General features: G+C 43.6%; 1 protein-coding gene across 1 annotated transcript in view; it reads left to right on the top strand.

The window, feature by feature from the left end:
- The first annotated feature begins 356 nt into the window (after positions 1-356).
- The window catches only part of LOC128300949 (rap1 GTPase-activating protein 1), a 147456-nt gene continuing 121172 nt past the window's right edge, over positions 357-26640 (top strand). Inside the window, exon 1 of the mRNA XM_053037211.1 lies at positions 357-937. Within this exon, the coding sequence (XP_052893171.1) occupies positions 669-937 (269 nt within the window). The 5' untranslated portion in view covers positions 357-668. The remainder of the gene's footprint in view (positions 938-26640) is intronic.

A 26640-nucleotide genomic window follows, 5' to 3' on the forward strand; every position in this document is an offset into this window, starting at 1 on the left:
ACGTGCCGGAATGTGAATGGTGAGACGTGAAGGAGTGAAACACACAAAACAACCCCACCCTCGACACATCCAAGGTGTCGACGTTCTGTGTCACTTACTGTTGCTTGCTGACGATCTTGATTCGAGATGGTCGGATGATGTGTGGAGGTTGGAAAAATTCCAAAAATCAGTCCGAACCGTAGTTAAGTGCGAGAAAATTACTTAAAATTGATGTATTACCGGCACTCAACGAGAGTGCGCGTGCGCGTAGAGGCGACTCGTGAAATTACTAACCAACCCCCGGTGATCCCTTTGTTTTTTGGAGGGGTGCGGCCTCATGCGACCCAAAACACCCCGTATTACTAATCTTATGCTCTTTTGTTCATCTCCCCAGGCACGTGTGCGTCTGTATGTGTTTGTTAGTATCGATGTGTATGTATGTGTACCCCCAATGGGGGAGAGAAAAAAAATCGAAGAGTGGTGTGAAAAAAGTGTGAAAAATCAATTCAGAGCTGATTATTGAATGGTAGTGTCAATGTGAAAACGAGCCGTAGCATCGTTAAATCTTTAAAGCCTCAAAATACTTCAGATGATCGATTGAGGTGATCGCACGTCTCTAGTTAGAAAAAAGGAAGATCCCGTTGTTGTCTAGGAGGCAAAGTCTGTGAAGAAAAATTCACGCTGTGAAAATGTTGAAAATTCAAATGCTCGAACAGATCGTGACGAACGAGAACGTAATCGACGATGACGATCAGCAGCGGCACGGTGGGAATGGTGCGGGCAGGGGTGGTGGCGGTGCCGGTGCCCTGTCACCTGGTGGACCGCTAGCAGCCAGTTCCACACCCGGCAGTGCCAATCTCAGCCCGATCGGCACCAAAAGCTCACCGGACCGTGGTGGTTCCGGACCGGACGATGAAACGCGCAGTCTTAATCGTAGCGCACGCTTATCACCACAAGGGTAGGTTTTGTCCTTTTTTTTCTTCTCATTCTTCAACCCCTATATATGTACGCATTATTTTGGATGTAAATCAATCCATCGGTGGTAATATTCGGAAATAATATTGTTATGGCGGATAGTTTTATCTCTTCACTCCCTCTCTCATCTGCCACAGTTTCGCACTGTTTTGCGGTGCAATAACCGAAACCGATGGCAAATTTCGTGCCTATAATATGAGAAATAATCTCCGGTCGGGGTGCAATCGGTTGTGTGTGTGTGTGTTGTGGAAATAGAAAGCGGAGGCCTCGGGCAATGATCTGGCAAAGGTGTAGAAGAGTATGGTTTTAACCGGCCGCCAGGCCTCCCCAAAGGCGGGAGTTAAATACATAATTATTACCGCTAGTTATTTTAATCTACACCCATTTTACGGCACGGTACCTCAATCAACCGTCGGGTATTGAGTGGCCCGTCGCCCGATCGTTCCATCGGCCATGTTGTTTGGAAATATCGCAAAATAAATCCTCACCTCGCGTAGTGTAATGTAGCACTGTTGAGGTACATTCTTAAAACAATATCTAGTGGCTATATTTAAAGTCTGTATCAAGTTGAGGAATGCTCAAGAGAACTGGGAATTTCGAATCGCTTTTGATCAACTGATGGCTTGATGTGGTATCAAGCAAACCTTCTACTTCGGCACACAGCTAGCGGAGGTTGTCTGGACGGGGCGTTAAACATAGTGGTTTGACGAGATTAGTCCATTAGCTTCGATTTTGTTCGATAGCCAAAACTTCCGAAAACTACGACAAAAGTCAAGAGAGCCTTCGCATTGACCGTGGCATCGGCGTGGCAACAGCATTCCGATTGTGTTGATTGACAAGATGGGTTGGGACGGTCAACCTGTCAGCTACCGAATATCGCGATGTTTTTTCGTATTAGCGATGGATTAGGTCATCTCCTCTTTTTTTGATGTTGTCTCGATTCCACCCAATCGTGGTATGATCATCAGGTGACTGCCAACACAAGGTAGTTGCCGCCTCTCTGCGATCGTTTCAATCACGAAAAGCAAACGCATCCTTGCCACCCTAAAGCCACCCCGTCGCAACATCACACATGAGAATGATGGAAAATAAACATAATCCGGAGGTTGTCGGTCCAAAAAGTGACACACACACACACCCATACACACACATGGCGATCATTGGAGTGTTTATTTGTTCGCACACAGCACGGGGCAGCAGAGAAAAACAACATGCTCAGCGTGTATTTCATTATTTTACCGTTTTGAATATTGCCTCCATATTCTGCAAACTACAGCAAACGTCCAAAAACAGAGGGGGAAAAAATGGCTCCCGACAACAAGTGTCAAATCTGGGAGGCCCCCGAGCGAGATTCCGCAGCATCAACAGCAGCTGGCCCGCTGGAAGTGTTTATCTGTTGTGTTTTATTTAACTTGTTTTTATTTTGTTTTTTATTTCATCCGTCAGTTTGTCCCCCCAAACCGCCAACCGAATCAGACTTATTGGCACAGCGGTGCCAAAAATCAATTTCACCACCCCGTTATCACCGGGTGGGTTGCCCAGCACCGCGGCAACTCCTCCCTCCAACTCGGGACGGGTATTCGATCCGATGGCAGGATAAAAGCGTGCTGATGAACATTATTTTTTGACAGGCATTTGGCAAAGAAAGTTAAAAACCAACAGCACAAGCAAAAACTAGTGAAATGTTTCAATCACACGCAGCAGCAGGCGGTAGAGGCAAATAATGTTTGATGATGATGATGTGTGCGCGATTCTCGGGCTAGATTATTCAGGGGAGTCGATGATTATCGTCAAATACCTTTGGGTTTTTGTGGTTTTGGTTTTTATTTTATTTGAGTGCATATTCTCGGTCATCATTAGTTTTATTTATCGTGGGGGATAAGAATCCTCTCTTATTGGCTCTTTTACTCAACATAACGAAAACATTTTCCTTCTTGCTGAAAAAGAAAGTTGTGTATGTTTTTTTTCCAGTGTATTATTAAATCTGCCCATTTCGAGATTTGAACCCTGGTTGGGCATGTTTAATCGATCGTGTCTTACCTTCTGCACTAATTGTGCTACTCCAGAGCGAGTAGCTAAGAGAGCAATAAGAGGCATAACAATGGAGCAAATAAAACATCCCAAAACTCCGCCGAAAGCAAAGCCAATTGTAGCGCAGGGGATTTTAATGATTATTTCTTCAAAAAGTACTGAACCGACGCTGTGGGTGAAATTTATTAGCTCATAATTATTTAACCCATTATTTGCTTTTCCGACCACGGTCGCCCACAAGATATATTTGTAGACGGTTTTCTGCGAGGAAGAAAAATCCTTCCTTCTCCCGAAATAGCATTATATTCCCATGATTAAAGATTCGATGGCTGTCCGCCTGCAATCCTCCGGCATGCTCTCCCTCCCACCCCCGAAACCACCACCTACGGCAACATTTTCGTTGATTTTTATTGCCCTTTTCCCATCGGGCCCAGCAAAAGCAGGAACCTTTTTCCGTGTTGTTTTTACGTACTGCAGCCAACGTTCCATCGGCAACATTATTTATTATTCACCGACAAATCAGCATAAGCAAAGAGGCGAATTGGGTTTGGGTGTTCGGTGCTGCCTCGTTTTGTGCACACTTTACGTGCGAGGGAGCAAGAATTTCGCTTTGCCGCGTGTTAGAATCAGCATTCCGGGTTTGCTTTTCGCAACACACACTCACTCACATTATCGTTTAGGGCGGAAGGAAATGGATGGAAAACCGCCCGCTTTTTCCCCATAACAAAACATCATCCTTCTGCCTTCACCGTCGTCTTGGTGTGATACTTAATCCGGGTTGGAAGTTTTGAAGCTTCCGTTTTTGGGTACGGGTGAGACGGTTCTTCGATCTTTCAACTTCGTTCGATAAACGTGGATTAGCGAAAAGGCATTAGGGCATTTTAAAGCGGCAGCTTACATGGCGTTTTTCTGACCACTTTCTTCATCCCTCCAGCACTGTTCAATCACACACGGGTGGGGGAGTTTTCCACCGGCGCAGATTCCAGATTAGTTGATCCACCCAGGCTGTCCTTCAACTATGGTGCGGTTTGGAAGGAACTGGGACTCGGCTTTGATTGTACCCTTGTCAAAAATTGCCAAACAATGAGTGACCGGATAATTCATCAAATTCTGTAGTAAGCCACACCACGATTGACGTCATCGGATTTGAGTTGTTCTGGCGCTCCGAAAAGCTAGTCGCAAACCGTTGCCCAAAAAATATAGTTTCGGTACTGTGTGTGTGGATCAGGTTGAGGCTTGTATGGGTTTGGGTTTTTTTTATTTTGGAAAATACCCGTAATATCTTTCGGTTTACAAAAATATTTATTCACGCAATGGTGGAACACACACAACAAGCCGTTCGTCTTTCCTTTTGCGGCCGTCCCCAATTGGAAACGCGACGTCATCGGACCAGGGAGGGTATATATTGAATCGATTTTTATTAGCTTCCTTGTCCATCGAGTGTGTGTGCCCTTGCTCGCAACTTGTGCCGGATCGTTTGCAACGGTTTGCGTAAATGAAAAACCTTGGCCACACGTTGTGAGACATACTGTAAACAGTTGAAAATTTGCCTACTCGAATGCTTGAATGCGAGACCAACGAGAAGGTTGTTTATCGGCATATGGACGGGAATTGCTGACCCCGTACCCGGTGATGAAAGTTCAATTTATTTACTTTTCAAGATAAGCAAAATATATAGATGTGGTGCAAGGGCAGCAGACCGTGGACTGCATTGCCTGCGAAAATTCCAACGAATTTCGAGTGGAGTTGTGTGCGCGTGTTTGGTTCGGTCGGTGTGCCTGTATTCTACGAATCCTCGACCTCCCGCTGCGATGGGTTTTATGCATAGTGGCTGCATGCTTTATCTTCCTTCCGAACAACAAACAAAAGCACGATCGCACTGCATCGGGGTGCAGCAGTTTGGGTGCATCGGAGACAGAGCAACCATACGCATTTGGTCAAGCTAAATGTTTATGTCCTCCTTACGTCTGTGTATTCTCATGTGTTCGCTATTAAGGCACATAATATGGTACCAAAAAACCACACGAGATGGTATTTGTGTATTGTGTGCGTGTGTGGGAAGTGTTTCAGTTCCGTAAGGAACACAAAGATAAGGGTGTGTGACTTCATTGCAGGACGTGTGCCGGATAGAGTTGAACAAATAGAACAAAAATACAGGGTTTATTCCAAAAAGGATTACACTGAATACCTCTTTCGGAAAGATTGAATGCATTCTGTATATCGCATGTTTGAGGTTTGGAGTAGAAAAACAAGGAGGTGGATTTGTTTTCCCCTTTTGTGTGGGAATTCTGCCTTCCCTTCGGTGGACGATGGAGCGAATGAAGATGGAAAACTTTATTTGGAACGAAACACGAAGATAACAGCAAACACATGTTCAGTAACGTATATCGGAAGCTTCTGGCGCTGCCGGCGTCTGGCCCGTGGAAGTGCATGGAAATTCCTTGCGTGCGTGTGTTTATTATGATCATGCTGAGGCTTCTAACCTCCCCCCTTCCAAAAAGGGTATAAAGCAAGATAGCGAGTATGTTTTTGTTATCATGTTCCCACCTCCACATAATCGTCCCCCTCCCCCCTTATGGCCCTCCGGTTTTGGGCTCGTTGGAAAGTTCTATATTTTGACCGTGTCTTCCTCCAAAACAACACTGAAAACGGGCATTGATTTTCGATTCCACGAGGCCCCGTCGGAGGGCAGGGAAACTTATTTATTTTTTCTCCCATCATCATTTACGCTTCATATTGCGCCGTCCAGCAAGCCAGAATCCGGGGGAGGATGAGATGCAAATGAATATGAAAACGCGAGGAAACGCGAGACGTTGGGCTGCTGTTGATAGCTTCATGGTAAGCAGCAGCGCACCATCCATAAGACTTTCTTTGCATCTTGTCCGGGGTTTGGGTTATGGAATACATTTTCCAAACTGTTGCTTGGCATACATTTTCATTTTGTGGGGTGGATACTTCGGTGCGGTCCCCAGGAGAAGCAGTGGAAAAGAAGTACTTCAGTGAACGATAACGGTCACTCACGGTCACTTGAAAAAAAAAACGTGGCGTGGAACAGTTACAGCAGCAGAAAATAGAACATTCTAATGGGATGAATGGGGTGGTTACACTCCAACTGAACTTGCCCCAATCGTTTGGAGAGTTTTTGGGGAGGAAAGAAAATTACAACCAAACAAAAAAATACCCGCGCTTAGTGCACTTTTGTACATTCTTCTCTCATTCCGTTGCGTTTGAGATGAAGTGGAATGGCCTCAAGCTGCAGTGGAGTAAATGCATTTCGGTTAAAGTGTTGCCCTCCCCACCATCCATCCATCCATTAGCCTAGCAGCAATTGATTTCGAGTTTCGGCGTCACTGTGAACTCGCGCTTTGCGTCTTATTTATTTGTGTTTCCCCACTCACATACACACAATTTATTAGAAACCAAACGATTTTCCCAGCCACGGCCAAATGGGAAAATTGGCTCAACACACGATCGTACGATCGAATCTTGTACTAGGCGTCTTACTCGTTAATTTGGCTGAGTGTGTTGGAAGTGTTTTAATTTCGAAGCATTATTTTAAAACTTTAAAGTATTCTCTTGAATTCTTTAAATTAAGAATTGTTGAATTTAAAATTGAATTGAATTCTTTAAATTTAATTTTTATTTATTTTTCGATTATGACGGCCGAGGGCCGTATGATCAACTCTTTAAATTTTAATTACATTAATTATTTAAATTTAAATTGAATTGAATTCTTTAAATTTAAATTAAATTAATTATTTAACACGCGGCAAACGGTGCTCTTTCACTGTTCGGAGAAAGAAATGTGTGCTAAATAATGTGAACTGTAACTTAAATTAACATTTCAATTAATTTAAGCAATACCGTTCTTCTTGAAAAACGAATTTAGAAGTTTAACGTTTAAATTAGAACACAAATCCATACTACAGCCAGTCCCCGAGATACGCGGTTCCTCTTGTACGCGGATTCGGAGATACGCGGTTATTGGAAATTTGACAGATGAGCCAGTTTATAGCACAATATCTAAGCAAAAAGGTTAAAATTCGGTTGAAATAACCTTTCTTGTCTTATAAAACATTTCTTTCTAACTTATTTCATTGTAATCTTTCTAAAAATCGCCTGATTCGGCGAATAAATTAAGTGCAGAGAAAGAAGTCGACTCTGTGACTTTGAAGCATAAACGAAATTGCCCCAGGATTCGACTTACGCGGATTTTTTCTGGGTTATAGCGGTCCGCTATAAAAGCGTATCTCGGGGACTGCCTGTATTAATATCACATACCGATATAACGCAGCGGTATATACGGCAGCTTGCACCCATTAATTGCTTGGTTAAGTTTTCAAGTCAGGGATAGATTGAGAATTCAGTTAGCATTAATGACTCCATGACCTGAATGACCTCAGTTTTTCCAAGGCATTGAGAGGTCGTGGAAATGGAAGAGCATGACAATTCTCGTTCAAGCGATAAACAATGTTGTCTTTGTATTCCAACGCAAGTTTGGCCACCTTAGACGAGGATATTCTACTTGTTGGATGGACGCGGATTGTTAAGTGGAATTTTTGGCCAAAGGAACAAGCAAGATGGAAAAAGAATTGCCAAGTATTTACATCAATTTCTGAAACATTGAAGAGCGTTTAAGTTTTTCTTGAATTTGGGAATTCAGTTCAGGGAAAAACTCAATAATAACTACACACAAGCCCAACGATCTTTAAAGGACACTAAACGTTTGGACGTGAATTGCGTTAACGAGCAGCTAAAAACAGGCAGATTCCTCGAGAGTTGTTTGTTTTCATTTAAACTACAATGGCACAATGGCGCCGGAACGCTGAACCGGGGGGAGGTTTCGGTGGAAGAAACTTCAAATGGAGCTTCAAGTGGAAAACGGGACACAAAGCACCACGGACGTGACGACGTTCGATGATGGACACACCAAATTTGATGGTGGCGATGGACGATACGCCTTGCGTTCTTCGCTGTGTATTCGCGTTGGTACACACCGTTTCGACGAGGTTAGCCGGATTATGAAAGCAAGCGAGTAGCGCGAGTAATTGCAAACAGAGCTCAATACGTTCGCTCAGTTTATGGTATCCAATTCTTTCGGTATGCCCGCGTACAATATGGAGTGGTAGCCGTTTTTTTTTGTTTTGTCGTTTGAAAGTTTCACTTTTCATCCGCAACAATTGCAAACTCCATAGAAGACCCACGGTGGCCATTTTACACCAACAAAGAGGCAACCGTTTCGATGGCTGTCACTTAAACAATCAGTAGCGCAATCCAGCACAAATATAGTTCACACATTTTAACGCCCGGAATTCATTATGTCGCACGCCGTGGTGTATCAGTTTTGTTTCTTGTGCTGGGAAATTCATACCCGCCCGGAGGAGGTATGTGGGGGGTAATGGCTGCGGGAAAGAATTGGGGTCAGCTGGGTAAAGTAAGCGTTTAAGAATTTCGCAGCAAGAACCGCGTGACAGATCAATCTATCACGCCAGGGGTCTTTAGAAGGTAAGCCGGCGTGTTTTTGCATGATTTATGGTAAGCCTCACCATAAGTCTTTGTCGCACGGGAGATTGGAGGAATCAGTTTCAACCGGAGCATCATGGTTGACTGTACCGAAATAGACAATAATGTAAATTGACGCTTAGCATAATGGTAACTTCCCAAGGGTTACGTTCCCCACGTAACGGACTGCACCGCCCGCATTACAACAGACACCCGGGCCGGGTAGAAGACGGACGGATCATAAACGGTACGAAGCGTTTAATATATATGCGACACGAAATTGTACGCCTCTCCGGTGTGGTGTAATGCGCGAATTGACCGACTGCAAAAACGATTGTCCGTTCGCATGGCTCGTTACTACACAACAATCAGGCACTGCTTCATTTCATTATACAACATAATGCCGTTTTGGTGTGCGTTTTAAAGCCCAAAGCTCCACTACTCCTTTTTTCTGCCGGGCGTGTCCCTGCTTCCCACTTGCGTCACAGGGTAGATTTTGTGTGCTATAAAATTCTTTTCCCTTTTCCATCCGTAATTCACCCGTTTCGCAAAAAAAAGGCGGGCAGTAAAAGCTTGAGTTGGGACCCCAAAGCAACCGAAAAAAAATGTTTAAATTTGAATGTCGCGAGCTTTATGCGAAACGGTTAAGACCAAATCATCCCACCACGGACCCGTCCATGCCAATAAAAACGGTGAAAAGCCCATAATAATGATGATGATGGTTGATGGGGTGAAATTGTCTGCCTCATTTCCCTACCCTATGGTCGCTTTTTTCCGGTGGGAAGTCGCACAGACACACACTCGTTGCTTTTATCGTTCGTTCTACTTTTTCGTAGGCCCCGCTGCTCCGTGCATTGGCCAGCCGCTCGGTTACTAAATCGATGTGAACGTCTTACTTCACTCCGGTTTTGACACCACACGGCAATACGGCAATCTTATCTTGCTGGCGCTCTTAAAACGAAACGATATGGAATGGAATATCCCATCTTCCGTTTCGGGTAAGCTTCACTGACAAAACATGATGGACCGCCACATTCGAATGGCCACACAACTCAATTACACAATCAATGTCACTCGGTGGCCCTTTTTAGTCACCAGCAGCACAATTAGTCAAAAGTGTCGCTCGGGGAAAAAAGATCATTATCGGTAATTGATTCAAATATTTCTTTACATTTTTCAGGCTGGGAAGGTGTTTGCGCACGTCTGCTTTCCATATCAGGCACGCATCGGTGTTGCATGCAGGGTTTTGCAACACTCCGTGAGGAAACGCCACTTGACGCGCGTTTACGTCTCTCTTAAGTGTTTGCGCCGATGCGCCACTAAGGAGGTGGACAGAAGGAAATAAAAAAACACGTGATCCATCACGGGTTGTTGCGGTCAACCTCGTTTGCTAGCCACCGCAAGATTTACGGGATGCAGTTCAATCATTTCTAGCGTCATAAAAGCCAAGAAATGCAAAGAAAAATAGCAGCCAAATTTCCCCTTTTTGCCAATATGTTTGCTCCAATTTCCGCCCCGAGCCGTACCACAATCGCGTTCCATAAATCGTGTATGTGCAACTGATTTTAGATCAATAATCGAAAGCTGTAGATCGATCGTATCTCGATAGGATGATGGGGGTTTGATGTGATTTTCAAACTGTGGTACGCCTTTCGTTCATCGATTGACCCGATTAAGTCAGTGTTGGGTTTTGCGAATTCGGAAAACGAGACCGCGCCTCTCCAGGATCGATGGAAAACTTATCATTTCATGTTGCACGTTTACGGATAGAAACACTCCGAAAAAGAAAAACATAATCCTTCAGATTAAATTTAGCTGCCAAGCTGTCCGATCGCAATGCGGTATTAAAAGCGTATAAAGAAAATAAATTTTCCACGCGCTTTTCAGGGTGCGTTTGCGTTCGCTTCGTACCTTTAGCAATCGCACCGTATGGGGATGTTTTGTTGTGTCGGTCGAAAACGAAATCGGGTTTTACCTCGTGGGTAAACGAATTTCAATTTCGTAGCATAGATTTTACGTACGCCCCTGTTTCATCTTCCCGCGCGCCCGCGCGCCGGAGCAGTGCTCGGTGCACGGTTTTGTGTGCAGCTCGATCGATTAGTCACGACCGTACGCGAAGGGGGTGGAAGGTTTAAAGGAAAGAAATTTACCTTCGGTACACTCTGCTTGCAAGAAAAAACAGAAAAAAATCCCTTCCCAACCAAAACAACCGATCAGCGTCGATTAGAAGACGAAGCCGTTCGGTGTGGGAATAATGTTTTGGAAGACGAAGGCCTTAAAAACGCTTCCCGCTTCCAAGGCATCCCTTACCCACAGGTAAGCAATTTTAAGCTTGCACGTTGAAGAAAGTGCTTCACTTTCTTTCGTTGTGCATAGTGGAGCGATTGCTGGGAGAGCGATTGCTTAGTTTTTGCGTTCACCCTTCCCGGAGAACACCCAGCCCCAGAAGAGGATCTTGGCCTTTTTTGGTGAAGTCGTGCTAGGGATTTAGTTTAATTACAACCCTTTCTGAGTGCTGGGGTGCACTTTTCATGCGCGAAGAAAGCAAACAGAAGAACGAACCGAACGCCACAAGACATTCACAATCACGATCGAAATGGGGGGGGGGTCCATGATAAGTGGTTATGCCTCGGCACGGCGGAACACGAAGCGCAAAGGTACGTCATTTCGTCATCAAATTCGTTGCTGGGTTACTCGCTGGAGAGGTGGTTTGCCTTTTTGTTGTGTGCCTTCGCGATCGATTAGCCCGAAAGGCGAACTCATAACGTCACGACGGTAGCTGTTTTGGACGTTAAATCTTGCACACATAGAGAAAGAAGGGCATGTGTCATTAGCGATGATAGATTAAGGTCTGTTTAAGGCGAGGAAAGAAAAGGAAAGTTCGTTTTACGGTTTTACCATGGCTACCGTTGGTTGTTTTGAGTGTTTCGACTGTGTCGATCGGAAGTTGATTCCGTGTTGATGGCGTTTTTTTGCTTCCAAGAGGTTCTCCGTACGCCGTACGCCGGTTCAATCACTTCCAGGCAGAGACTCCCACGATTGCGGAAATTGGGGAAAATCTCAACAAAACGTTCATGTTGCAGCACAATTTAGACGTTTAGGTTGTAATTAGAATTCGAGATGAGATCATGAAATCGCAACGAGTACTACAGCACAGCAAAACACACTTTCCTTTCAACCGCGGCACAGTGACAGTGATGGCGTGTGTACTGAGACTTCAGGTACTTGGACATTGTGTACCGAGCGTAAATATAGCCTCCACCATCGGAACCTTTGATTTTGATAGAGCTTCTGGGTCATCGAGATCATTAAATCGCGAAGTTCGATGCTAATAAGTATACCGCAGTAAACACCAGAAGAAAGGAAAAGAAGCAACGCGGGAGATAATCAAGGTCATACTCCTATTTTGGGGGGAGATTAGACACGCTGGACAGCGTAAATAATTCTGATTAGTGTGTTCGGGAGTTCAACGATGCAAAAATGGCTCGGAAAAGAAATTACAAAAATAAGCAAAACAAAATGATGGATTGTGTGTGCGGTGTGCATCTTGCAGAAAACTATAGATGGAAACATGGACACTTAACAGGTGGGCTGATAATTGTTTGGCCTATAGCAGTAAAACACTTTTTTTTGCAAAATTATTTTTTTTATTCAACATACATCCCTTCCAGGGGCGATATACCGAATATAGCACCTTTAAATGTTTCGATTTAAACCCTTTTTGTGGTAGCATCTGTCATTTACCTCAAGAAAGACCTCACTTTTGGCGATCATCTCTTCATCCGACGAAAATTTCTTCCCGGAGAGCATCTCCTTTTGAGATGCGAGAAAAGGAAATTGTCACTGGGGGGTCATATCTGGGGAATCCCGTGGGTGGGGATGCAATCCGTAGTCTAATTCATGAATTTTTGCCATTGTTTTCACTGGTTTGTGGCGCGGTGCGTTTTCTTGATGAAACAAAACTTTTTTGTTCTTCAAATGTGGCCGATTTTTGGCGATTTTGTCCTTCAATCGCTCCAATAACTTGAGATAGTAGTCGCTGTTAATGGACTTTCCTTTTTTAAGATAGTCGATGAAGATTATTCCTTGCGAATCCCAAAAAACTGACGCCATAACCTTGCCAACTGATTGTTGCGTTTTCACCTGCTTTGGAACAGGTTCATCACGTCCAGCCCACTCGGATGACTGTCTATTGGACTTTGGAGTGAAGTGGAGAAGCCAAGACTCATCCATGGTAACATTTTGACTCAAAAACTCGGATTTATTTAGCTCAAACAGCAGCAAAAACTGCTCCGAATCATCAAATCGTTGTTGTTTTTGATCAAATCTGAGCTCACGCGGCTGCCATTTTGCATAGAGCTATCTCATATCCAAATACTCGTGAATGATATGTCCAATACATTCTTTAGACATCTTTAGGGTGTCAGCTATCTCGATCAACTTCACATTACGGTTGCTTTTAATAATTTTGTGGATTTTTTAAATCTTTTTGTCTGTAATCACCTCTTTTGGGCGTCCACTGTGTTCATCGTCCTAAGTGCTCATTTTACCACATTAAAATTTAGCATACCAATATTTGATGGTTGATTTTGGTAGAGCAGTGTCCAAAGACTCTTCATCAAGTCAATTTTTGGCTTCAACTCTATTTTTACCCTTCAAAAACCAATACTTTATCATCAAGCGTAATTCCTTCTTGTCCATGATTACTCAAAGCACAAAAGTTGCGTCATGCAAAATGCTCTAGCCTACTAGGTTATTGTCCGATTGCTGTCAAATTTTGACAGAACTCGTTTCAAGGTTGATACAAACGACATATGATATGGATTTAAATCTACTAGCACGATCTATGTGTTAGACCAAACAATTATCAGCCTACCTGTTAGTCTTGAAGGTATCTCGTAGTGATCACTCATCGTCGGATAACGAACATATTGAATCGGATCACCTATTTTTCCCCAGAACTCGAACATCCTTTCGGCATTCCACACCCCGCTCGATGGCACGTGTGTGTGTGGAGTTACTTATTTCCCGATGCCTAAGAAGCATGAGAAGTTGTGCAGGGTGGGATGTGTTCCTTAATTGGCACAACGATTCGGTCCACCGCACGGCTCACGTATATGACCGAAAGCATTCCTTCCCGCAGTACGTTATTATTATCGACATCCGCTTTTGCGCTATGGGCGGCCGGTGAGCCAAACACTAATGTGACATTGGCTCGTCACCGTGCTTGGTGAACCGTAACCGATCGACTAGTGCTGCAAGAAGTTCGACCAGTTCGACGGCCACCTTCGTTCCACTTGACTAGCGTTATTAACACGCTCCAGAAGTTACTTTGCCCGCATGGTATGGTGCATTGTCTTAAGGAAGATACTTTCTCATTAACCACCGTTTGCGGACCGGGGCGGCTCATACGGTGCGAAGACACTTACCGAGACCATGCTGTGATGGTTTTTAACAGTGCCACACTGTCGTAAATTTTCATTACCCACCGTCCCACCGTGTCTTTTTTTTGCGGTGAATGTGGAGTAAATGGGTGGCGTACTCCTGCTGTGACTCCTTGGCGTACGCTTCTCCTCGTCAAATGGTTCCGGGGTGTGTGTGTGTCCCTTTTTTTTTTGGCTGAACACTCCCAAAGGAAATTAAGAATTATTCGTCTTTGACCGCTCGGGACCGCCGTTGAAGATATCCTTTGGCGTGAAACCCTTTGCACACAATTAAGAATCCTTCTCTAAAGAGGGTGCTTTACTGAAGGGGTACCGCATTAAAGGGGTTTGGTGTTGTAAAGATCTTTTCCTTTACGAGCGCCGTAGGGTTTCTCACATTAAATTATGTTGTGCAATATGGCACGGTTTAGGGAAGAACGGTTTTTTTTCGCTGGAACTGGAATCGATATTTGATGAGGCGTGCATTATTGGAAAGATGTTCAACGAATATGCCATGTTTCCGGTTGCGCCAGGTGAGATGCGGCAAAGGACCACATTTGAATAGTCCGAATCGTTTCAAACAGGCAAGGCAAGGAAACATCGATTTTTAAAGGAAATAAAGCACCAAACTAGTGGTGGATTGTTACACACTGTTCGGTTGACTAACAAAGTGCATCCGCGGTTCGGGGCGGTTTTTGTTTTGTTTTGTGCGCTTTCATTGTCGAGCCCAATTACTCAATTACGCTGTTGCGCTTTCTAATGCCACCCTCGATGCATTGACGCTGTTTAGCCATATGGTCCCTAATGATGATTAAACTGTGCTGCGTCCTTCAGACAATGCGACAATGGTCGAGTGCCTGAAACAAGCGAACCGTCGCATTTGCGTCGAGTGCATTTTGCACAGCCTTTTACCATTCTGGCGTGTCCGAGGCGCCGAGAGTTACTTTCTGCTGTCGGTTAGCAAAATGCACTTCAGAAAAGAAGCTCCGCGCGCTTCCCTACCCCTCCCCGGGGCCGGATCACTGATATATGGTGGGTGATGAAGCTGACTCATTTTTCACGCCATGTTGAACGTGAATAAGCGCAACAGACGTACATGGGACAGTTTTCGCCGCGCCGTTGCATTCTGCGGTTCTGCAGCTATCCATCCATTGACCTGCAAAATGGGACGAGATTATTTTATTTTTTTTTTGTCTGTACGAAAAGTGAACAAATGCGAATAATTGTAATTGGATGCGATGGTTGCATCCGAGCGTAACGTTTCAGTTGATACGGTGAGGAAGAAACATTTGTTCCCTTTTTTTGCCCACAACCCGATGGCAAATGGCGCTGCACTTTCTGCCAAACGAGCGCATCACTCACTCACGGTGAATTCTCGTGGCAAAAAAAAAACAGCCGCGCCAAATGATGTGACCACCCCCGGGGGCCAATGGTAACGAAACTGCTCTAGCATGATGAGAAATAAAATTTCAGATAATTCATAGACCACATGCGGTGAGTGCGAATTGACGTGCCGCTGACACCGATGACAGGAAACGTTTAGCCCTCGCCGATTGTCAGTGCCGCATTGTCCGCATGGCGCTGCGCACGAAAGTGTCCCAACGAATGAACGAGAGAGAGAAAAGGAAACGCAAAAACATCCATCACAAATGCAGGCCAAAACAACCCCCGAGGGCATAATGTGTGCTCGCGCGCCAGCTCGCCCCGCGGTGGAAATCTTCACGCCAGGGGGTTGCGCTGATAGTGTTTTCGCTGCTGATCAACCGGCCTCGAATCAGATCGAATCGAGCGTACGCAGACACAGCGGATGCAACGGAAGGGCAGACCGGAAGGAAGTCGCCCGGACGGAGGTGTCTGTGAGCAAGCGCCCCAAAAAAAAAACAAGACATTACACGCTACCTCGATTAGCATAGATTTCTTCCCGGCTGGCCAGCGAAAAGCGCAACGAAACGGTTACCATAATTCCCCATCGACAGTCCGTGGCTGCGTGGCTTTCGCGCTTGGTGTTTTTTTTTGCTGCTGCTTTTCCCCCGCCGTCAGCGTGAGAATTAAACATTCGCCGTGCTTTACGATGGCTGCTTGAAATGAAGCAGAATGCGCGCTAGCTTAGTAGAAGGGATATGAAAATTAATTTGTTTACGACCTTTCGCCTCCACAAAACAGGGGCAAAGCGGGAGGATAGGTTAATAATGTCTGAAGTGGTGGGCACGCTAATTTACTGCGCCACGCCGCACTGAATAGGAATGGGTTTGCCTAGATTTGTGGTTTGCGCTGGCCCAAATAAATAATTTCTCCATTCGGAGAGAGGAAAGTAAAAAGGGCAAGTGCAAGATGTAATAACTTTGGGATTAATTAGAGTGTCTATGGTGGATTTTTAGTAGAAGAGTATTTTGCGAACTGAGCAATAAAAAACTGAGACACCACAGGAGTCTGTTAAAGAGCAAAGCAAAAAGCACGTATTTGGGAAGAAGGCTGGGAATTGGTTCAGACTTGGTTTTTTACAATTTGAAGCTTATATTTTATTGTAATTGCAATTGAAGTAGATTATACATCGCATTAGGTGTCTTATCACACTTACATATTTTTAACTCTCAGTTTGAGATCTCATTGAAGTTTTTTTTTTAAAAAAGGTATTTTTCGTCATCCAAAATTGTGTTCTGGATGTTTTTGTGCGATGGATTGCATACTTTCAGGCGTATTGGAATATATATAATGCACAGAGCATGCAATCAGATTGACGAATGTATAGGTGCAGGGCCACGAGAGCTGACAAAATGCTGACAAATTTGTCAAGACGGAGCTTTTGTCACTTTTTGTGAGCTTTTGTCAAACTTCATTTTGTAGAAAATCCACGAAAAAAAGTTGAAAAAATCCTGACAAAATGCTGACAAAATTTTGCACCGCTTGCTAATTGAGGCATTATGCTAATATTATTTTTTTTATCGGAAAATTATATTTTATTTTGCATTTAAAGTACATAAGCTTGATTATTGAATTAACTATAACTTATATTTTATCATTATTTCTCAAATCTCTTAATATTTACACAAACAAAAGAAAATATGAAATCAGTTATTACAACTGTCGAAAGCTGCTTCGATCATGTGGATATGCTTGTCATTTTTTTTGTCAAAAAGTACAATTTTGGGCTACCCAGTGCGACGGTATAGTGGGTTTTCGTAGTTGACAAGCTGATTTTATCACTTGACAAATTTGTCAGCATTTTGTCAACCTGCGTGGCCCTGCACCTATGCAAAATAGTGTTATGGATGTTTTTGTGCGGTGGATTGCATACTTTCAGGCGAATTGGACTACATGTAAAGTACAGAGTATACATTCCGGCTGACAAACTGTATTAAATCAATGTATGTTCATTGTATTTTTATTTCTTTTTATTATATTTGTACCTTAAATAATGTAAAAGCATCTCGTCTACTTTAAGTATTATTTTCAACTTTGTGCTTATTGTTAAGAAAATTAAAGTTTTACCAACTTATTACTGTAAGGTTTTTTTTAGTGATATTTTTATATTATTTTTAAATCAATCTTTAAAAGGACAATAAACCTCTTAAAACACCAAAGTAAACTTGCTGATCATATACTTTATATTGGTGTCTTTAAATTTTAACAGACTACTACTGGCTTGGCTCTTTGCCCACATTTGACAAACATTCCACATTCCGGACATGACATCAAGCGCTCTTCCGTTTGTTTGCACACTCTCCCAATAATATGCCGCCGAATGCTGATGACTATTGGTGTTAATTTACTGTCACTTCCCATCGCCGACACTGGAATCCGTGCACGGTACGCAGCTATATAACTCCAACCAGTCCCATCTTGTTGTCCACCATCCGGGGGGAGGGTGTGGCAGAAATGTGCAACTGCTCCGCTGGAAATAAACTGAAAAACTTTTCGAATCAACTCCATCGGTCAACATCAGCGCGCACTCTGCTCTGTGTCCGGTTGGTGGCCTGCAAAACTCAAGCTTTTATGATACTAGGCGTGAAATTAGCACCGGAACCGGTTAGACAGCAGGAATGGGGGGATGATGATGATGATAAAACTTGTTCTTTTCGGTGGTAACGATAGCATAGCGGCCTTGAGTTTTGGCGGCTGAAGCGATGGTGAAGTTTTACAAACATTCCTTACCGAGCACTGTGCCGTCCAGCTCCTTGCTGCAGAGGCGCAAAGTATGGAATTGTTTTCTGGGAAGTTTGATTGCTGCAAGCTTTCCGAGCGTCTCCGTAAATAAAGCCTAAATGGCTACACTTCACTCACCGCATCGTACCAGATTGAATATGCCAACGGCAGACCCTGTAACCCCAAAATGTTTTGCGGTCCGGTGTACCGAAAACATGAGATGCCCGGGATGGCCTGCTTTTCCAATGCCTTGTTCCTTACAGGAAGTAGGCAAAACATAGGCAGATTTCGGGTCAAATTGGCTATTGAACATGGTCCACCAGTACATCACAAAGGAGCTTGTTTGAGCAAAGCCATCTAAATGGAGAGAGAGAGAGGGGGAGAGTTTGAGTGAAAGATGATGCGTGCACTTCGTGTGCACTCACTGCATCGGATGTGAATGCATTTGCGCTACGCTAGCGAATGCGTGTGGGACGCTCAAAATGGAACGAATGGTTTGTTCCGTCCGAGCTTACGGAATTGGACGGTTTCCGTTCGATGCGCTCGCACTGTGCACCGTGTCGATGTCTTGTACGGCCGTTTCCCTTCGCTGCCGAGGGGAAACACAGTCTCTGTCATAAATGGATGTAAAATTGACACGTGCTCACGTAAGCAGCATGTTCCGGTTGGTGTACGGTCCGACTCGATACATCATCGGTTTTGTCCTGGTGTGTCTATGTCCTGTCCTGTTGGTACGAATGCCCCCTAGGGGGAACAGGCGCGTTTTTTTTTCCACAGTTTCCTATCGGTTCCGGTATCAAATTGATAAATTTACGATCTGACAATGTGAAAGATGAGAAGCAGAGCACTCGAGCATTCGTTCGGGATGAACCCAAAAACACAAAAAACAACTTAAAAAACAATTGTTTTCCACGCCGCTTTTGGACAATTTTTGGGTGGAGTTTCGTCTAGTTTTTCGGCGATTTTTCACACATTCTCCCGGGCAAGCACTGCTCTCTGGGATTCAGAACGCTATAAAGGTGAACTGTAAAATGCTGCACCTCTGCTGCAACACCTTTCTGTACAATCAATTCCATGTTTTTCCACTCTACTCTATCTGGTCGCCCATCCTTCGCCCTAGCAGTGCGATCCATAATGAAGAGGAAATGTCCCTGAAGTAGTTGACATTTGAATCGTGCCACATTCGGTACGGATGGATGGATCGAAGAATGCACAGTTGCGCCGTGCAATGAGCGAGATTGCGGAAGCAAACAATTTTATGCTTGTTGTCTCCGAAAGCGACCCCTTTGGCTGTGTGACATTCACCGACCGGTCGTGTGCCATTGACCGGGTTTTTTGTTATTGTTGTTTTCCTTTCGTTCGTTGCGTACAGATTGGTTTTTTTTCTTCCTCCTCCTGAATGTCAAAACGAGTCTTGGCTGGAAAACGTTGAAAATTTTAAAACTGGATGTACAGTTTGATTGATTACGGAATTCGTTAAAGTTAAATCAATCTCAATTGTTTTTCGGTTCGGATTTTTTTTTGTCCTCTCCTTCACCCATTGCGGGCTTTTCCTTTGGGGTTCCCTTTTTGCTCACTGCCTGTGAGTGATATGACGAATTTGATTTTAATATCACACACACACGTGTTCGTCCGGGTGGTTCATCCGTATCGCGCCTTTACCGCCAAACTCATTCACCCCTTTCAGCATCGGATGTCCTTTCGCGGGGTTTCGGGGATGCGGGATTGTGCTCAATGCACCGTGTATAAATATGCTTCAAACATGTGTGTGCATGTATTTTTTTTGTTTCTTCTCCCATACTGCATCTGCATTGTATTGCACACGGGCACAATCGGCATCCCTTTTGTCGTTAGCGCACCATACGCGACAAATCGAAGGCACACGCCCGTCGGTTTGTATCCTTTTTGCCTGCCTCGCCTTGTCCATCGGCATAAACATACTCCACCCTTTTTTTTTTTGCTGCTCCGGGTGTATGGTTTCATATGCAAATGAATGTCTATTGTGTGCTTCCCGGCCGACGCCGTGCGTTGATGAGCGATCGCACCGCCGGTTCCTAGGTGTCCCGGTTGATGTGACGGTTTTATGTCGCTCATTATTTCATTAAGAGGCCGCGCATAATTTAATGTACCAAATAGCATACCGCAAGCATGCACACACACACAAACGGTGATGAGCGCGCGCGTGCTTGCCCGAGTGCGTGTGTCAATAGAACATAGAAATCATTATCAACGGTCGATTTTTTGGGTTTTTATGTTTTTTTTCTACTTCGCTTAATCATGCATTACGAAGACAGTGCGATGTTGCAGAGACAACATATTTGTGACGCAACACCTTCCAATGATCGCTGTTAGTGTTGGGCGGTTCGGAACGGATCGTATTCTGGGATTGGATCTTTCGTTGGATCAATCCGGATTCGATCCTAAATCCAGGATCCTCTGGATTGGAATCCCAAACAATCCTTTTCGATCCGGATCTGTTATGACAGGAAACCAGAATCGAAATCCAAAACAAGAGTCCGGGTTCGGATCCTTTAGGATCCGGATTCGTCAATACGAGAATCCGGGATCGAAATCCAAAACAAGAGTCCAGATCCCGGATCCGGATCTGTCATGATTGGATTGTGGGATTGTGGTAGGGATTGTTTTCGGATGAGGATATTGTGTGATTTATTGCCTTTTTATTCTGTTCCATGTGAACGCATTTTCTCTAAGGCTGGACAAATTTACACGGACAGAAGAAATAGGCTGCTTCCCAAAAAACTGAAAGAAATATTATTTCTAAAGCATAATTTAAGCGACGAAGACATAGAAATAATTATATATTTTTTTCTGGATTTGGATTTTTATAGCATTGGTTTGATTTTTTTTTTAAATTATTGCATTTGGTTTAAAACATATTAACAAAAAAATCACATAATGATCTTGATATCTTGGTGGGTGTGATTCAGCTATGATGTAATATTGGTTGAATTTAAAATTCATAAATTAATAATTATTATTTACTAAGAAAACTTGAGTAATTAATTTAGTTTCCTATTTGAGAAAACTAAAACGTACAATTTTGTTTACAAAGCAAAGATTTTTTTTTGTGGTCATAAAAAAATCTAGTAGGATTCGGATCGGATTCGGAGGATCGATCCCAAGGCGGATCCGGATCGGTCGGATCGAATTCCACATGGGAGTGATTTTTCCCATCACTAATCGCTGTAATATCACAAAGCTGTAGTATCATAGTGCACGATTAGTTTATCTGACGTAAAATAATTATTTGATGTCCGAAATTAAAAGTTCTTGCTTATGCCATTTCTACCAGCTGAGTATAAACACTGCTGATTTGTGTAGTTACTGACGACATTTGATTTCGCTCTGGTGACAAACAGCCAGCAGGACGGTTAAGGGGGAAGGGAACGGAAAAAAACCGTCAACAAAGTCTATTTTTCATTTGACTCCATCGCGAACCCATTAATCTTCTGCCAAGCGCAACGGACAGCAGCTTCGGCGACAAATGAATCGTCCGACCTTGGGAAAAAAACAAATCCCCGTCCGATGACGCCTTGGTGGCGTCGCCCGGCATCATCAGCATCATTATCAGTGTCGTCAATTCGGGTTTTGGCGAAGAATTGCGCGCAAGTGTGGTATCAAATTGAATTGGTGAAAAATTCATCCCCTTCTCATTAATCATTGGTGTTGCGAAATTTGAAACGAATTGTGTGCGCGTTGTAGCACATGAAAAATCGTGTAATTAATGAAGCAGGTTTCGCGAATATTTCCTGCAGTGCGATAATTATTTTCCCTGTTCGCCGAATGCTCCGGTACAAAGGCACAATTATACCCCCCAGGTGACACGTGCAATGGTGCGCTTGCACGGGCGAGAAATCGGTAGCGTGGGTTTAAAATCATTTTTAATTTAATTTATGTCTGATCTTTTATGTGTAGTTTGCCAGTTGATTCCGTTGGATTTATTTTGAATGGAACATCGATGCATCATCAAAGCATTTTTCTGTCGGTTTTCCCTCGAAAAGGGAAGAATTGATTTGACTTCTTCGAAATGTTTGTACTCGTTTGCACTATGCGACGATGCTCTCGATTGCAATTGAATTAATACCGGATTATGAAATCACTCACCGAAGATCACACACACAGAGCAAGTGCCGGCCAGATTCAAACGGATGACCGGATGCGTCAAAGCGTGCCTTCTTGCTTGGGATTCCGATTGGCACCGGCTTCGGTAGCCGGCAAAAGTCATGCACTGCTGTTGGTTCGGGTTGATCGTAGGCAAAAGGCAAGAATCTATCGCGCAATCAAATCAATTTCCAATCCCATTCCGCGATTTCCCATCCGATCCGTACAATCTGCATCCGTACAAGCGCCATGTTGGGTCGCTCAACTGTATCCAAGTGTGTGTTGGGGGGAGTGACTTGGGGCACAGATCGGAAAAGGTATGATGCTCGGGAAGGCGGGACGTGCCAGACACATTCAATTGCTTTTCCAATTACATTTGTCCGGCCGGCACTAAGTGGATGGGAGTTTTGCAGCCGGTGTCGTACGGATTCCATCTGCCAAGCGCTATGGATTATTTAAAATATGGAACAAAAATTAAATGATTCCTAACAAACGACATTGCATACGCTCGGGGGTCGGATTAATGCCGGACGGCTCGCAATGTGGGTCATGCTGGGTCGGTTGTCTGTGGATGCCCGTTTCCCGTGCCGCTGACCCAGCGCAGCGTTCGTCCATGTTGAGTGTTGCCGTCGCCGTCGTTGGTTGTGGCAGATCCGTGTTGGACGACAGATGCGATTAGATTTGCACCATTCTGCAATCTCGATGCGAAACATGGATAGAAAGGATAAGAAGAATTGAGGGGGCTTTTACATCAATCAAGGCTGGGATTGAATGTGTCGCGTTGGGACCTACAGCAAGGTTGAAGGCTACTATCAGGTACACTCGTTTGTATCCAATGTGAAGGTCTGGGAGCGATAGCTCCACTTATGGGATTGGGGAGGAATTCCAAGAGGAAATGGCAGATGGATTAGTGTTGATTGAATTTGCAGAAGTGTAAATTTTGTTTCGAATGTCCACCTCGCACGGCGAAGCAATCGTCTATAAAGCGTTGTTTACTGACGTCAACGTTGTTGATGTCCTTGCGCGACGAAAGATACAGGTGACCTTCCCCTGCTATGGGTTGTGTTGATTGACATTTGTGTTATAAACATTAGTCCATTGATCCGGACGGGTTTTTGTGAGGTATTAATTGCTTGCCAGTTGAGTCATATGGTGCAATTACTCAGGTAAAGTCATTTCTGTAATTACTACCCTTTTTGGAGGGGTGGAGTTCGTTGCGGTTTTTCAGTCTTCTTTCAGTCTTTCAGGCCTTCACGCTATTTAGAAACTATAATTTCTGTATTCAACGACGTAAAGAGGTGATTTTGGAGTGTGTTAACTTGATCACTGATCAACCCTCCTGTCGGTTTACCCCAGGGAAGTGTTTCTGCTAAATGTTTTGCTTTTGCCGATGATTTTGCGATGAGCTGTTCTGTTAATCTTCCCGGACCAATTACTAGAAACCTTACCCAAGGCATTAAAAAATATGTCCCTTACTGCAAAACTTGGAAATTTAAAAATAAACGACGATAAAACGGAGGCAATATATATCACACGTTGCACTAGTTCAAATAAAATACTGAATCGTAATGTAATGATTAACCACTTGAATATTGCATGGAGCAACGATGTAACTTATTTAGGAGATACTTTGGATAATAGATTGACTTTTAAAAATCTGTAAAATCCCTTTATTGTTTCATGAATAGGAACTCAAAACTCAACTTCAGAAATTAATTGCTGCTATATAAAGCCATAATAAGACCGATCCTACTTTATGCCAGCCCGGTTTGGTCCAAATGTGCAAAATCCCACATTGCAAGACTGCAAATAATCCAAAACAAATGTTTGAAACGCATTTTAAACCTACCACCATGTTCATAGTACAAAAGATATTCATAGGAAAACAAACTTACAATTTTTATCTGAGTACCTCAATATAACATTCGACAAATATGTTGCAAAATGTAATACCCACCCCATAATAAATAGGGATAGCAATATAGACATAAGGACAAATTAGGTTATAAGATAAGTTAGCCTTTCATGAACTGTGTTACATAAAATAGCTAGGTTACGATAGATAAAATAAAAAAATATAAAATAAAATATACAAAAAGATATATAAACATAAAAATATACAAAATATAATAAAATAAAATACAAATAAAATAAATAATAATAAAATAAAAGTACAAAAAAAGGATACCAGGGTTTTTTAGAATTTTTCCCAACGGTGTAATGCTCATTCAATTAACATCAAAATATTATTCCAAATGCCACCGAGCAAACTAGTTTAAACAATATTGTGTTAAGGTTTCAAAAAAGAATACCAGTATCAATCTAAGTTATCAAATGTCAAGCTACATGTGAATTATTGAATAATAAAAACAACATTGAACAGCTCAGACATTAGACAACCTGCTGGAAGGTGGCCCGGATCTGCAGGAAGGAAGTAAATCTAATCACAAATAAGACCTGCCAAAATGATATTTCCTCAAGCTTTCAGTTGACGGGGCAATACGTTTAATTTCAGTGCAGGAGCGCAACATTTTCCCCCGAAAATGTTTATGTGCTTGCGTACCTTCGTGTGCGTACGCAGACGAAAGTCGTTCGCCGCAACGATTACGTGCGTCTATAATTAGGCACATTCGGAATTCTGCAGCAAACAACAACAACGGAAACCTTTCATTACCGCTTTTGGCGCGTGTTTGTGCGGATGGAACCGGACCCTAGTCCCCACCCCCCGTCCTGGGGGTGCATTATGCTTCATACCGGTGCAATCGTCTGCCACCCTTTCGCACACAGCGGATTACCCGCGAAAAATAGCACGTGGAAATTATAGACCATTAATCGGCGGTTAAATGCTAAACATGCTCCGCTCCATTCGAATATCGGTGATCAACCGGTGATCATCTAAATCGCTCGATAATGATTTATAGGGTGGTTACAGTATTAGAGATGCTCTCATAATTTCTCTACTTTGACCTGCTTTTGATGTAAATTAACCACATATACGCGAGAGGTGTTTTTTTTGCATTATGGCTAATGATCGATGGTTTTGATGTCGATCAACATCAAAAGATGGAGCTTTTCGGGGGAGAAGTAAAACGATTCAAACATTTCCACCCTGTCGGTTGGTTCCGAATTCTCGTAAGATCGAGTCAATGATATACAGAAAAAAAAACTTTAATTTGCCCTTACTAACCAACCTATCCCTCACCGTACACCGTTCCGTAATTGCCGGTGTAAGAATGCACAATCGATCACTTGCGTATTCCACAGGGGTGAGTTTGCACCCAAAGAAAGGAAAACGGTCCCAGACATTCCACAATTGCTGCCCCCGACCAAGGGGGGGAAAAAAATGCCAAACCAATTGTTCCAACCCCTGTCTCGTTTGAAAGCTTGTGGCGTGCGATCGTGCTGTCGACGATGTCATAGCGCTGCAAGCATGTGGGTATCTCACCACTCAACACAAAGGCCTCACAGGAAACAGTTGCGGAGCTTGACCACCGTTCCATCGATCACCGGCGGGGGAGCGAACACGGGGTGGTGTATTAGATGGCGATCGCGATTCGTTTAAGATGCAGGAAAGAATAATTGGCCGTAACGCCGGGGTGTGTTTGGTCGTTGGACGCATTCAATGCATTTCTTGCACCCCCCCTGGTTTGCGGTGGCTAGTGTGACCGGGTAGCTGAGCGGGTTGGTGATGAAGTAGAATTTTAATTAACTTTGATTATTGTTTGTGGCGCGGTATTGAAGGAACAGTACTTGCTCTCTGTTTCTATCACAGCTTATGGCTAGAGTGTTGCTCCGTGAAGTTTGAAGGAAGGGGGTTCGAAGCAGATTGCAGAAAGAAGGGGCACGTACGCTATTGTGCTCCGACGGTGAACTTTTATTGCTACGATAAACTACTTGAAACGACTTTTGGAAAGTAAAAACTTTGCTAGCCGAATGGAATGTGACTCGGATAGTTGTGATAATGTTTCCGTTTAGCCGCGCCATATAGCAGTCGGTCGTGTTATATATGTGTGTGCTAAAGTAAATGTGTGTGTGTGCATCACGAGGTTTTTCCACACGCGGACAGACAACTTCGCTTATCAAATAGCTGAATGTTTTTCTTTTCCATTCAACTTTCGACAGCATCGTCGAACGGAAAGTTTCAAAACATCACTCAACGATCGATGATTGAAGAGCGCTAGTCAGTGCCAGGTACCAAAACCAATCGAAAAACCTAACATACTTATCCCAACTTTAACATCGGTGGTCGTTAGCCGTGCGATAGAGTAGCCTAAAGTTTTGACGAGCTTCAGGGGTTTCGTTTTTATTTGGTTCATTGCGTCGTCACCCTTTTACCACGGGGGTCCGACCGGTGAAGGTGAGCTTGGAGTACCAAGCTGCAAAGGAAGCAAAAGTTTTAGTAGCAAATCTAATTATCGAGATTCGTCTTAACGGTCGATTCTCGGTTTTGTGGGTTTAGTGTCGG

Source organism: Anopheles moucheti, chromosome 3, assembly GCF_943734755.1.
Source record: "Anopheles moucheti chromosome 3, idAnoMoucSN_F20_07, whole genome shotgun sequence".
In the NCBI taxonomy this organism is placed as follows: domain Eukaryota; kingdom Metazoa; phylum Arthropoda; class Insecta; order Diptera; family Culicidae; genus Anopheles; species Anopheles moucheti.